At 39.3% G+C, this 14289-nt stretch overlaps 1 protein-coding gene across 3 annotated transcripts in view; it reads left to right on the top strand.

Moving 5' to 3' along the window:
- Positions 1-14289, top strand: part of SETD5 (SET domain containing 5) — a 64626-nt gene that overhangs the window by 46054 nt on the left and 4283 nt on the right. For all 3 annotated transcript variants that reach the window (XM_072420695.1, XM_072420694.1, XM_072420696.1), the window contains 17 exons: positions 477-582; positions 1044-1258; positions 1401-1459; positions 2461-2648; positions 2876-2914; positions 4860-5102; positions 5188-5336; positions 5782-5899; positions 6545-6654; positions 7242-7491; positions 7903-7980; positions 8294-8536; positions 9394-9705; positions 10295-10537; positions 10848-10968; positions 11240-11493; positions 13160-13216. In XM_072420695.1, the coding sequence (XP_072276796.1) occupies positions 477-582; positions 1044-1258; positions 1401-1459; positions 2461-2648; positions 2876-2914; positions 4860-5102; positions 5188-5336; positions 5782-5899; positions 6545-6654; positions 7242-7491; positions 7903-7980; positions 8294-8536; positions 9394-9705; positions 10295-10537; positions 10848-10968; positions 11240-11493; positions 13160-13216 (2785 nt within the window). The remainder of the gene's footprint in view (positions 1-476; positions 583-1043; positions 1259-1400; positions 1460-2460; positions 2649-2875; positions 2915-4859; positions 5103-5187; positions 5337-5781; positions 5900-6544; positions 6655-7241; positions 7492-7902; positions 7981-8293; positions 8537-9393; positions 9706-10294; positions 10538-10847; positions 10969-11239; positions 11494-13159; positions 13217-14289) is intronic.

Raw genomic sequence — 14289 nt, 5'->3', positions numbered from 1 at the left:
TCCTTGTTTTAGTATGTTCTGAGTTACCCAAAATTAAAAGTATCCAGAACGTCTAATTTGCATGCTTGTTCAGGTCAGTACCTTAGCGAAGACATTGGATTAGCATGACAGCCAGACTTTTGCAGAAGAAATAGTCAGCAATGGCAACCCGAATATTCTCCCAGTACTGGTTTACTTTAAACCACTTCTGGTCAAATGCAAACCTAAGCTGCGTGGGAATATTGAACAGGCTTACTTGAGTATCACAATAGAGCAGGTTTACCATTCTCTCCAATTCCCTGTCTACGCTCTGTTCTTCATGGCAAAGCTCAATTTAGTGGCAGGACATAATTCCTTTTATACCTGTGGTATACAAAAGCTTGGGCTGTGCAGGTCTATTGAATTGAAATTAGAGGAGTTGGGTATAAGAAGTGGCTTAGCGCGATATGAAGTTAATGTCATGTCGAACTTTGACAAATATTTATCTTCTCCTTTAGCCCTGAATCAGTTGAAGCCAGTCCAGCAGTTAGTGGAAAAACTATTTATGCAGCCCATAGTTATCCAGGCAGCCAAAGCCACGGATACCGAGGTCTACCCTACGCGGTAAGTACGGTGCATGGTCTGTTACCCTTATTGTCTAAAACTCACCACTAATGTTAATATCTGTACAAGCTCCTTTACATTTACGAACATAGTTCTTGGTCGGGCCTCACTATTTGTTACTCTTCCCATCCAAACTAAAGTGCTTTACAATGAAAGTTGTCCAAGAATCATGTGCTTAGCCTGTATTGCCTAGATTTACCACGGGGGTTACTTTTTAAGGCAATCTGAGAAGTTTGTGAGCTGTTCCCTTAAAATGAGTTGCATGGGTTTTATTCTTTGTCACAGACCTGAGACATGCATGCTATAAACAAGTGTTAGTTTCGGAGTTCTTTAAAGGTGAGGTTATGGCACCCAACATATTTCCATCCTATAACCCAGAACAGTAAGAGAGGGCCATATTGTATTTACTTTTAGTTTTTGTGTGTTGGACCTTAAGACTAAAAGCCTCTCATTCCCCACAGGATCACAACTACGGAGCCCCTCCACCTCCTACACCCCCTGCATCTCCACCTGTCCAGGCCATCATTCCCCGTGCCCCAGAACTGAACGGCATTCATTCACCAGAAGAAGAGAATTCTGGGGATAGCGACAGCTCTTCTGAAGGTGAAGGAATCAACAGCTGGTGTCACTGCAATCCCTCAGCGGATGGATTTCTTGTAAAGTGTGAGAAATGCAGGTAAGTCTCTTTGGCTGGGCCAATCAACATATGCAATGTGTTTTTATTGTACATAAATTGCAGGTACTTACCACTATTTGTGGTGATTACCTATTGTAGCAGAGTTTTATAACTTGAATTTGTTTTTTCTTTATGGTTAAAGGGGTGTGAACCGAGGAAAGGTGATTCAGCTGAATCGTAGGAAGCAAGACAATGTCTCAGGTAAGGGCTCATTACTTGCAGTAACTCTTTCTCAGGAGCTGTATTCGTCTTGACGGCCCAAGCATTCATACACTTTTGCATTTTTTGGTGTCTGTCTGGAGATTGATCGGGACCTGGGTTTTCCACCCCTTACAAATCTTCGTCCATGAACATGTAGTTTAATGACAAAGCTTCTTTCTTACAGTACACTTGTGACTGTACCAGTTCAGAAAAGGACATTGTACAAAAATCTAATTGCTGAAAATGATTTGGATTGATATGGGTACACCATTTTAGTTTATAAACACCTATCACATCTATTAGATTATTGGAAGTCTAATTCCAAACCTAACAGCCTGCACTTTTCAGTGAATGTTGTCCACATGATTTGGAAGTGTCTGTGATGAGTGCTTTTTCAGCCAAAAGAGTGTTAGGGTACTTATGGTGGAAGAGAAAACATGGCTTATAATCAATATTCCAATATATCTTGGAAATCCACAATAGGGTCAGGGCTATGTGCAGGTTCTTTAGTTCCTTCACATTAAAGTCAACAAACAATCTATTTAATGATGGCTATGTGGATAGAATAGAAAAAGCCTTCCTCCAAGGTATATTTACACAGATTTCCCAAATGTTTTTGTATGCTGTAACGTTTAAAGTTACCTTGTTTTTAGGATATGAACATAATGATTTGAGTGGGATTTCCACATGTTTTTGGTCAAATAATGCCCTATACCGTATACTGTGTAGCTTTGTAAAATCATGATGCGGTCATCCTTTACAACTTTTATCTATCATAGCCAGTTGAGTTTCATTAACACTAATAGGACTGATAGAGCCAGCTTCTATTGTCTACCTCCCATTCCCAGTGATTTGCAAAAAGACTAGCTAAATTCTGACTCCCTGCAGTAAACTGCACATGTAGAGAATGGAAGCCAGGGTGAGATAAATAGGCCATACACCTTTTGTTTTAATTTCTGAAGGGTTCTGCTTATTTCCAAAGATTTTTTGTTTTATTTTAGGAGGGGAGAGTAGTGCTACAGAGAGCTGGGATGAGGAGCTGTCTCCATCCACAGTGTTGTACACTGCCACCCAGCACACACCCACTAGTATCACACTCACTGTCAACCGGGTCCGCAGGAGTAAACCCAAAAAGAGGAAGAAAAGCACAGAAAAGGCTCGTAATGCTCCAAAAGCCAAGAAAATAAAGGTATGGGGGATTAGTTTGCTGTCCTTGAGCTGTAAGGGATATATATATAACATAATGGTGTGCTTAGTGCATCTTTGAGACAGTTCAGAGCAATTTCTTGGCCATAAACTGACATTGAATTTATAACACTGATGTCCAAAGTCCAAAAAGACCTACATATTTTTTTTTATAAATTTATTGGGTGCCCTGACTTTTATTTTATTTTAATGTTTTTTTTTTCTGTGTAGGCATTCAGAGAAGGTTCTCGCAAGTCATTACGAATGAAGGTGAGTTTCTCAAGTTTTTTTTTCTTTAAGACATCTTATACACGTAGTCTCCATTTACGGACTAACCTGTTTACTTAGCATTTGCACTTATGTCACCCACTGTCAGGTGCTGCACAGAATTTCTCCTATGCTCCTCACTTAAGAACTATGTCTCAGGAATGGAACCTGGTCATTAAGCGAGGAGCATCTGTATTCACAAATAATAGGTGTTGAACAAGTGTAAATATTGAGCATCATTAAATGTAACTCGTGTAAATACCTAAATCTGCTTTATAGCATCTCTCAGAAAAAATAGGAGCTTGATACATGCCAAAAAGAGAGGCAAAGATGGACCATCAGTGTGTAACTCGTTAACTGTAGAGTCACAGACTGTGTGTAGAGAGGTGATTAAGCTGTATTGCCTTGAAGCAGCAGAAAGTCACATCGCCAGCCTGTCCTTACAGTTGACAGGGCTGTGTAAAGTTGGGCAGTAGGAGAAAGTAATAGAGATCCTTGGGCAGATTGTACAGCTGCCATATATGTGTCGGCTGGGAGTTTTGAGGATTGCCTCGGGGTTTAGCCTTAACTCCTGAATTGTCTATTTTTCATCAATCAGTGCTTTGTCAGAGAAATCTTTTTATCTCCACAAATTCAGCTGTGCGATAAAGCCTTTGGTAAATTAAAAAAATGTCAAATCAGCACATGCACATAACTTACTAGATATGTTGTGCAAGCTACATGTGAACATATCAGTCATGAGCCTCAGCCTTTGGTGCATTTAACATACACTTAACAATTCTGGTCATCCATCTATACTTCATCATAGAGAAACATAGAAGGTCTAGTAGGTTTGGGTAGCACATACTATGCCACATCTATCTATAGTAATTAATGTGAACCAGCTTCTGTCAACCAGTATTTTGTTCCTTTTTTGACATTCATTTGTGTTTCATCTTTTTTAATTTTGCATTTTTTGATTAACTTTATGCATACTTTGCGTTATGTGAAAACTGCAGCATCGGAATCTTGCTCAGCAGTTGTGCTGTAATTTAAAGAACCGGTGGCTGAGCACCTACAGCATTATTACATGGATTGAGTTTTCCCTCATACCCAGTCGCTGTTCTGCTTCAGGCCTCATTTACATACAAAGCGCTCTCAGAATGTTCTCTGCAGTAGTCTGCTTCTGCTTGCAGTGATGCCGATAATCACAGCAACTACAAATATCTAAAAACCCTGTCCAAGAAATAGAGAATCATGCCAGAAAAGCTGTATAGATTTTAAAGTATAGACAATAATTCACAGTTGTCTCTATCCTCTGTCTTCCATCCTCATGCTTTAATTCTTTGTGTGTGTGTGTGTCCACAGAAGTGCTACTGTAGTTAAATTTTCTTTTAGATCATGTGGAAAGCTGAGTTGGGTTTACCTGGGGAAGAGAGGGCAGCAGAATGCACTGTGGGAAGAATGCAGGCTGGTGGAGCTGAGATACCTTCCATAGTCTTGAAAAAGTTCATTCCTTATCGGGTCAGCTATTTTGGTGCCACAAAGGGGACCTGTACAATATTAGTGCTTGTGTATGGCTAACTAGCTGAATGGGACAATTCGTTTTCTCGACAGAAAATGCTACTTTTGCAGTAGGTTAAAGGAGCCAAATGCTGTTCAAGGAAGCAACCAAACAATAAAATTGGTAAATTCTTACCCCAGGACTACTACTTTGTATCCATTCTGGAAAAACAAAATGCAAGTCACATGGTTTTCAGCCAGTGGCTGGGGAGGTAGTATCTGGAGTTCTTTTACTGCTGTGTACTTTTGTAAACTCCTGCTACATTAAACACTTCATGACTTCAAACTAGGTATGCACAATGCTTGATTTCAGTGTTCCTATTATTGGCACTGTACTTATTAATTATTGGCTATTGGGATTTCATCAGCATTTTGTTGATGTTTATATTTTCTTTGGGTTCTACAGAACTCCCCTTCTGATGCTCAAACCTTGGATGAGAACACAACAGAAGGCTGGGAGAACCGGATAAGGCTTTGGACTGACCAGTATGAGGAAGCTTTTACAAATCAGTATAGTGCTGATATGCAAAATTTGCTGGAGAGTCATGTTCGCTCCAGTAAAGAGCTGGCAGGCAAAGCAGCCCTACTTGAAACTATAAAGAAGACTGATTTGTCCTGTAACAACACAGTCTTGGGCTCACAGATGCAGGTATGATATCACAGCTTTCTGTGTAATGTTGTAGAAGTTTTTGTATATAGGCTGTTGTACCTTAACTATATTGTTCTTGTTACAGTTTCAGCTGGGTAGAGTGGCACGTGTTCAAAAGCATCGCAAAATCCTTCGTGCTGCAAGAGACTTGCCAGCAAACACTCTGGTCATTGAATACCGAGGCAAAGTCATGTTACGACAGCAGTTTGAAGTCAATGGGCACTTTTTCAAAAAGTAAGTTTCTCTCTGCTGACATTTGGTTTTTTCTTCCCTATGCTAAAAAGTGCAAAAACCTCAAAGATTCAAGGCCCTGCTTCTTCTCTCCCAGCTGGTGAGCTGCTGTTCTTTAGCACTCTTGGCTCTACCAGATCCAGCAAAAAAAGGTTGAGGAATAGCTGGTTGAAATCCAGTGCCACCCTATAGATTATTGCACTGACAGAAATATGATCATCACTGATACTTTCATAACACCAGTTGTCGGTCATGTTGATACTATGGCTTGCCGTCTCATAAGTGGTATGGAGATTGGCAGTTTCAAATTTACTGCCTGTATGCAGGCATAGGGAAAGTCCTAAACCTTTTTTCCCTTATTATCAGAAGGAGATAAATTGTTGCAGTCTTTATATTTCCCTCAGCTTGTTCTCCTTTTATTGCTGAAGTGTTTGTTGTGTTTCTCTAGACCGTACCCCTTTGTTCTATTCTACTCGAAATTCAATGGCCTAGAAATGTGTGTGGATGCGCGTACGTTCGGGAACGATGCCAGGTTTATCAGACGGTCCTGTACACCCAATGCTGAGGTAGGCAGAATCACATTGTTTCCCTTATCTGTGAATTCTGTAGGATTTGCAACCAGCACAGGGGAATACCAAGAAAAAAAGTATATAGTGATTGAATATTCTCTTCCTAATCTGTGTCATTTCCAAATGTATATGGCTGTGGGATTAGTGTTACATTTGCAGACTTAGTGCTATATACAGTGATCAGCTGCAGCTGATCTTTGCAGATGTGAGTTCCTTTTCTATCATTTTGTTCCACTGGTAATTAGTCACTGTTTAAGACAAGTATGCAGATCTGGTGATCTAAATTTATTGCAAGCCTTTTCCAGGTTAGTGATGACAACCAAACATGGGGAAACTTCATAAGTAAGCTATCAGTGCCAAACCTATTACTTTAGATTAGGTTTCTTTTAAAGCGTATTTAACCCATCGTTTTGAAGCCACAAAGGTCCTTTTATCCCCAGCAGCTAATAAGCAGTATTCAAATGCAACTGTCCAAGTATTATAGCAGTCTTTGCACAATCATTTTCAGTTTGAATTCATTTAATTTTCCTGGAGATTCATGAGTCAGTAGCAACTTTTTATTTTAATCCATTAGGTATAATGGATGTATCTGTATTACTTGTCAGTAGTGTACTACATGTAACACATGATTACTTTATCTAGGTTCGTCACGTGATCGCAGATGGGATGGTTCATTTGTGCATTTATGCTATTGCTGCTATTGCGAAAGACACAGAGGTCACCATTGCTTTTGATTATGATTACAGTAACTGGTAAGTGTGCGTTAATTTTGAATGTCAATTTTTTTTCTTTATTTTACTTGTCATTCCAGACCGATTCACATTTAACATTTAGAACAGATTGGGCTGTAGTTTTACTTTTTAAAGTGCTTTGGCGCGAGGCACCATGGATATGATGTCATCGCTTAGAACAAGAACATTTTCCCTCCACCTATTTTAATTTCAATACCATGGAAATGTGCTTCAGCTTTTAGTGGTCTTTTGCTCATGATCTTGTAAATTTGTGCCGTCTATGGAAATTCTTGAAGTAGCAAAGCCTTTTCCAAGTTCAAAGGAGGCTGAAGTTCATCTTTATTTAAAATCTTCAAGTTTCACAAAAAGATGCATCCTAGCAGCTTTCACATTTGTAATTTATGCGTTAGGTAGACTATTTCTGATGCGATTTTCTGATAAATCAGCGTGTGACCTATATTTCAGTTTTAAGCTCAGTATTGCAGGATATAGACATGAGCCTTACATGAACCAAAATCTTACCAAATCCATGTAAAATAACTTGAACCACAATCTCAGTTTTTTTTTGACACAACAGTTACTCAATTATTATTTTTTTTTTTTTGCAGTAATTATAAGGTGGATTGCGCATGCCACAAAGGTAACCGGAACTGTCCAGTTCAGAAGCGGAATCCTATAGCCACAGACCTGCCACCACCGATTCCTCCATCACTAACTATCGGAGCAGAAACAAGGCACCGTAAGGCCAGAAGACGGGAGTTGGAACAGCAAGGTTATATGGTGGATGATAACACCAATAATCAAAATGATGAAGTGGCTGAGGACCCTGCTGCAGATTCTGCAACAGGTGACAACGAGGTAACGAAAGAAACATTTTTTTTTCTTCCCCTCTATTTTGGGTGGGTTTGGGACAACTCCATGGCCAATGATAAGCACCATATTCTTCAGGGCCTTAATTGTATCTTTGCATATTAAAGTTGTGTTATAAGGGATAACTGTAGACCAGTTTTTATTAATAAACAGGATTTATATATCCCCAACATATTACATGTTATTTAAATGTCCTTGGTTCGCCAAAAAGAAAAAAAATGCTGGCTGTCCCACTGCTGTTAAAATAAATACATTAGTTGTTGATATATAGTGGGAATACTGGTGATGCCAAACCTTAATTTAAAAAAAAAAAAAAAAAAGCAGTTTGAATTTCTTTAATCTAGCAATAGGTCTGCTATAAATGTGGTGGCGTACAATCTAGTCTGTTGTTGTTTTAAGGTGGAAGGGGAGGTTGCAGTTAAAGAAGAAGAAACTAAAGAGGAGGAGGAATCTGGACCTATCATTCGAACTAGAAGGGTAAGGTTCCCCCTTTTTAATGTAAAATATCATCACATAGTAATGAGCACTGAACATATTCATATACATGTAGCACGCAAAATTTTGACTTGAACAAGGTAAAGTAAATGATTTCGGCTATCTATATCACTAAATCTACTTCTTTTTTTTGAGTGCTCAAGTTTTCTCTTGTAAGTTGTAATGTTCAGAATTGCGAGCGCATTTGTTTTAACTGCTGTATCTTCAAACATCTTCTTTTGCTAATATCTTTTGCTTATAAGTAAATTTCCTAACATACATAATATAAAAACTAACTTTATTTGTAATGCCATAGTCAAAAGAGGAGAAGAAAATGGAGCCTCCCCCCCAAATATTGGACAGCTCTGATAAGAGAAGGCGTCGCAGAGAACAGCCACCTGAGCCAGTTGCCCCTGAGCCCGAAGCACCTTCTGTCGACCAGGCAGCTTCTGATCCTGCAGCTCAGCCTGAAGAACCAGAACCAGAGAGCTCCGTATTACCAGAACCTTTAGCTACTCCCACAGTTGGCGTTAACACCAGAAGATCATCACAGGCTCTGGTAAGGAGAAGCAACCCTTATGACAGAATTTTATATAGTTCGTTAAAGTGTTAGTTGTGTATGCGTCACTTTAAAATAGTAGCACTGCACAACATAGTTTACGTTCTGAGTTTAAAGCTAAACTCAAGACAACTTCTAAATTCACATTTAAAAAATATTGAGGACGTTTTTACCATTACTAAAGCCTAATGGTTGTAATAGGAATGTATCAGCGTTTCCCTCTATATTGCAGCCAATTACTCAGTTAGTGTTTGGGCTCTTGGTTTGAAGATCAGATACCATGGAGATCTCTATTCCTCTGGCTCTGGTAATCTGAACATTATTTTAGTGATTCAAATTAAACCAAATAAGAGATTAAGGTACTTCAACATTCAATTGCAACAAAAACTGACATCCCTCTTTGTTTGGCACCGATGAATAACACTCCTGCAGTTTTCAGGAGATACATTGTCATTGGCTTTGTATGTGGCACCACCATATATGGAGCTGAGCTCTACACTATGCTCACTACGCTTGTGTCTGCAGTCTAGAGCAAAAAAAATGAAAAGCCCCCAGGTGGCAAGGCTTTATATTTTTGACAAGAGACATACAATTAGCACTACCTCCTGTTGCCTTTTTCAGGTTCACTTTATTATATAATTGAACTGGTAAGTTAAGAGTTTCTATGGCTTTTTTGTTGCTCTGTAGTAAGGATATCTTTTGCTCCAAGAACTGTTTTCTTGGCTTCAGTGAAACACAAAAATTAAATGTAAAGGAAATATATTTAAGTGGTACAGTGGTAGTATTGACATTGTTTGCATACAAAATGTTGTTCATTTCATATCTTGCTGTTGCTAATTACATTTTTGTGTTTGCAGGAAACAATTGCAGAAAAACCAACTCCTAAATCCGTTACACCAAAAACCACAAGGCCACGGCCAAAAAGCCGTATGTCACGGTACCGAAGCGCTTCTGCTCAGAGGTTAAGGAGGAGGCAAGCTGTGGCACAGCAGGTGGAACTGGCACCCCCAATGGCTGAGGAAGGAACTGCAAGTTCAGGAACCACAGAGCCTGGAGCTTCAGAAACTTTAGGGACAGGTGATGTCCCTCAAGGGTCAGAATCTCCTGCAGTAACCCAGACAGCAACCCAGCCAACTCGTGCTAGCCTTAAATACCATAAGACTAAAAAGGTTAGTAGTAATCTTCTATCCAGAATGAAAGTCTAAAATTCTTTCTGATAATGGGAAATATTTGGCTGAGGAATTTATTTTAATGGATGTGTGTGTTTATTAGCTATACTTTTTAGTAGTAAGAAAACCTTATCTTTTTTTAATGTTAGATTTTTGATGAATGTTTTGTCACACTTTGTGTCTTTAACAAGTGACTATATCTATAAAGGTTTAAAGCAGTGCTTTGCATTTCTGCATCATCAGCTCGGTTTCTAAAAAGCATTACCAAAAAGCAATTTACTGTAGGGATGCATGGAAGATTAGGGGCCAAGTACCATACTACAGCAAAGTGCACCCCCAGTTTTGTCTAGATTGGGGGCAGATACGCATGTCAAGCATTGTTTTAAACTCATGTCCTTACTCAAATGGACGCTAATTGACATGATCTGTTTCATTATCTTTACCTAAGCAATCTTTACTTGCATCCTGTTAGCTGTGTAGTATCCTGGAAAAAGATTAAACTTTCAGGACAAAATAGTAACTGGATTTACACAAATATAACAAATTGTGAAGTGTCTGTATTCATTTTTTTGCCCCTGTTTTTCTGCAGTACCTGGTAACAGAATGGTTAAACGACAAGGTGGAGAAGCAGGACTGTCCCATGGATCAGCCATTGCGGATCACCACAGATCCCACAGTGTTGGCAACCACCCTTAACATGCTCCCGGGGCTGTCTCATTCCCCTTCTATCAGCACAACTCCCAAACACTACATACGCTTTGTTTCTCCTTACATGCCTGAGAGGCGGAGGAGACCCCCAAAGGCGGATGGCACTTATGGATCATGTAAAAAGGTAGGTGTGCTTTTAGTTGAGGGCCACACTGAATTGGAGGTTAGGTCCCATTAGACAGTGACCAGAGCAAGTATTTTTTAGAAATGTAGTTTATACCATGTGTAGGGCTGATAGAGGTTTTCTGGTCTCTTCATGCCATATTCACTTGAATACATTATTTTACCTTGTTTTACTCTTGAAAATGTGTGTGGTGTGAACAGGGCTTGAGTACATAATGATGTATAGTATATAGCATACATAGATCATTTAAAGTGTTTGCTTTGATTTGTAATGCATCTAACTTTACGAATCTCATTACTCTCACTGCTAGCGCTGGATAAAATTGGCCTTGGAGGAGGCGGTGACGCAACCAGCCTGCTCGGTACAGGAAACCCAACCTTTATACCAAAGCAATGAGAGCAACAGCTCATCCAACAATGGAACCAATACAGGTATGCTGCTGCCACCTACCAAAATTATGTGACTATTGCATTCTTTAACACTAGGTTGTTTTTTTTCTTTCCCCTGTAAACACAAATATTGTGTAGAAAAACTGATAACTGTTTTTTACAATGCTGTGTTTTATTAGCAACATTTTATAGTCAATACATTTGTGACAAATAAGGATTCTGCTTTTTTTTTTTTTTTTCCTACTTGCTTTAGTCCAGTCTGTTATAGTCTGGTAAAATGGAGCATTTCCTTACTTGTTTGTCATTCTTACAGAAGTTACAGCCCCTTTAAAAAAGAAATGGAAAACGAAATACATCCTGGAAGAAAATTCTGCTATGGTTTCAAGCCCGGTGCCATTTCCTCCTGCTTTCCCAAATTCCATCATCACAGATTCTCTCAGTCCACTGCAGACCACCCCCAGTTCTTCCCTACCTGGTGAAGAGGAATCCCGATATGGATATGGACTCATGTTCTCTCCCATCCCTTCTCTAGCTGCTAGCCGCTGCAATACTCCACTACAGTTTGAGGTACGGGATAGTAGCCTTTTGCTGTTCTTAACACTGTATAGTCATGGTATAATGAAGGCATTTCATCACAACCTACAATTAATAATGTTAAAGCCATCATTAGAGATAGGAGTTTTTGTTTAGTTTATGTAGACTCTTTCTTTCTGGAGTAGGTGTTGCACTTCTTCCTAGTGCCAGCCTTTTGAGGAGTAACATTGGACCTTATGCATGAAAACTAGAGATGGGTATTTTAAGTCTATTTTTTTTTTTGTAAAAGGGCAGATGCAAAGAACTCGCTTTCTTGTACTTTTATGCAAATACCTCATCATCTCTGATATTGAATGTATTTGTCTGAGTCATACAGTTTTATGTTTTAGAATCTCTTTAAAAAAATGACTTGTGAATCGACTGTATGGCATGGGCTTGTCAATGGCATTTGTTTCTGATCAGATTGAAACGCTTCTAAGATCATTCGGCGTTCATTACAGGTGCATATGATCTGTTTAAAACAGTCTTTGCATTTTCATAGAATTGTAAACCCATGCATGAAAATTTCATTGACGCAGGCCTGTAGACAGTTGAGTGAGTTGGCCTCCAAAGAATGAGAACTCCAACCTTCGCATATCAGACAAATTCAAATATGATGAGCTGCATGAAGTTGCATGGAGCATGGAAAAAGTTCTTTCAATAGGTTACAATTGATGTAGTTCTGTAAAACTTGCAATTCAATTGCCCCTCATGAAATTGATGTTTTCCTGACAGAATTGGGCAGAGTGGTGCGGACCATACTAATTCAAGCACTGCACAAAATCAGTATCCAGATTTATTTGCATTTCTGGTTCATTTTTTCTGCCATGATTTGCATGGGGTACATTTTCTGATTTCCAGGGCTGTAAATACATCCGATGACATTTTCATTTATCTTGAAAATGGCAGAATATAAATTGTTCATAGTCAGTTTTGCCTGAATAAATGGCAAATTTCAAAAAGCTGCTATGCAGGTCTAAATTCCTATGAAGTGGTCATAATTTGCACCTTCTGTCACTGCTGCTTGGAGCACTTTCTTTGCTATGTATCAGTGTTATTGCTAAATCTTTATGTATTTTATATATGTGCTTTCTCTTCATACCATACGTTTTGGACACTGGTTGCAAAAACATGCAAATCAAGCTTTAATGTAGTTTTAAGCCAATAGTTATGACTATTCTTGCCGATTTGTTATGATGAGAGAGCACTGTATTTTTTAGTTATTTTTGGCTAAATGATAACCACAGCTATTATGACCTGTTTTTTACCCTTTAACTCTTGTATTTTAGTTTCTGACATGGCCTAAATAAGGTGTTGGTTTCTTAAACCCAGGCTGGGCACCAAAGGAGATATTTGCCACAGTTCCTATTAATAAGACTGTCAGGGGGAAACTGCTGCAGTGAAAGGCAGTCCTGCAAAATTTTCTGAAATAACTAAATCTTGGGCTTCCCTGATAAAGTCCTGTTGAAACACCAGTTGAGAACCTTAATTTATTACTCCTGTAATGTATTCCTCCAGCAGTTGTAGTTGCAAATGAAAGCTTACATGACATGACGTACATGACTGGTAACATGTAATAGCTGTGGTTACATAATGTTTTTTTTATTTGCTGTTGTGCTTTTTGAATAGCTGAATAACAAGTTGCTTTTCCCTCCTCTAGAACATATCCTCCCCCGAGAGCTCCCCAGCGCATAGGCCCGAGTCCCTCTCACCCGAGGTAGTTATTGCCAATGTCTGATGCTTTAGGTGTTCATTATGTGGGCAGTGGATGTACATCTCTGTGTTTTCTTTTAAAATTTCTCATCTAGATGATAAACATTTCCATGTGGAATATTTTGAATACAAAAATAAAGGGGTACCTAGTTTTGTTTGTGAGGTCTTTAACAGTCCTGTGCATCTCTACCATGTTCTGCTCAGTTGACAAAGGACACAAAACTTCAATGCTTGTGTTCTGTGCTAACTGGATATTTATACTTTGGGTCTTGAACTCCAAACCAGCTAAGGATAAGCCAGGCTGTGTCTCTGTGGGGGAAAGTTTGCTCTTTTGTCCTGGTATGGTCTCCAAGATGGGAATATTATTTCTTTGTTGAGGATAACTACAATTAAAAGGTATATAAGTGAGGTGAGGGAATAAAAGTTCTAACCAGATTTTTTGTTTTGGATATGTCCCTGCTGAAATAAATTCCATGAATTTCTATGTTGTCTACTGGACAAAAAAATAAAAATTTAGAGCCACTAGGTGTATAAACCACAGCAGACTTTTTTAAACATTTTTATTGCATCCAAAGTAAATAATTTTAGATCTGAACAGGGTAATGCAGAGGATAAAAAATGGCTTGCAGGTCATGCTGGATGTTGAGAGCCCATCACTGCTGCCTGTATGCCTTTTTTCCAGCTAGTGTAACTGCCTTAGCCACACTCTCCTGTTTTGTGAGGGCAAAGGTAGGTACTTTTTTCCGACTGACAAAAAGCTATAAAAGAGTATTGTAGTTTGCCCCCCACTGCTGCAAGTGGTGCGTAATGGCAGCTGTGCACCTGCCTACCTGCCGCTATATTGTACGATTCCGTGCGCCCCCCCACGGCTGGCACCTTGCCATCTGCTAAAACACTAGCACAGCAGTGCCTGCACATGTGACAGCTGGCAACAGTGAACAGTACCAGTAAACCCGCTCTGTTGATTTGCTTTGGTGTAACATTTCCCAGAAAGGCAGTGGTTCCTGGCATGAGGAAGCGGTAAAGGCACTGCAACCTTCACTGCCAGTGTGAATTGGTCTGTGTGTATCCAAGAAG

This window comes from Pyxicephalus adspersus, chromosome 8 (genome assembly GCF_032062135.1).
Source record: "Pyxicephalus adspersus chromosome 8, UCB_Pads_2.0, whole genome shotgun sequence".
NCBI lineage: Eukaryota > Metazoa > Chordata > Amphibia > Anura > Pyxicephalidae > Pyxicephalus > Pyxicephalus adspersus.
Note: the sequence above shows the minus strand (reverse complement) of the source record. Positions and strands in the feature narration are given on the sequence as shown.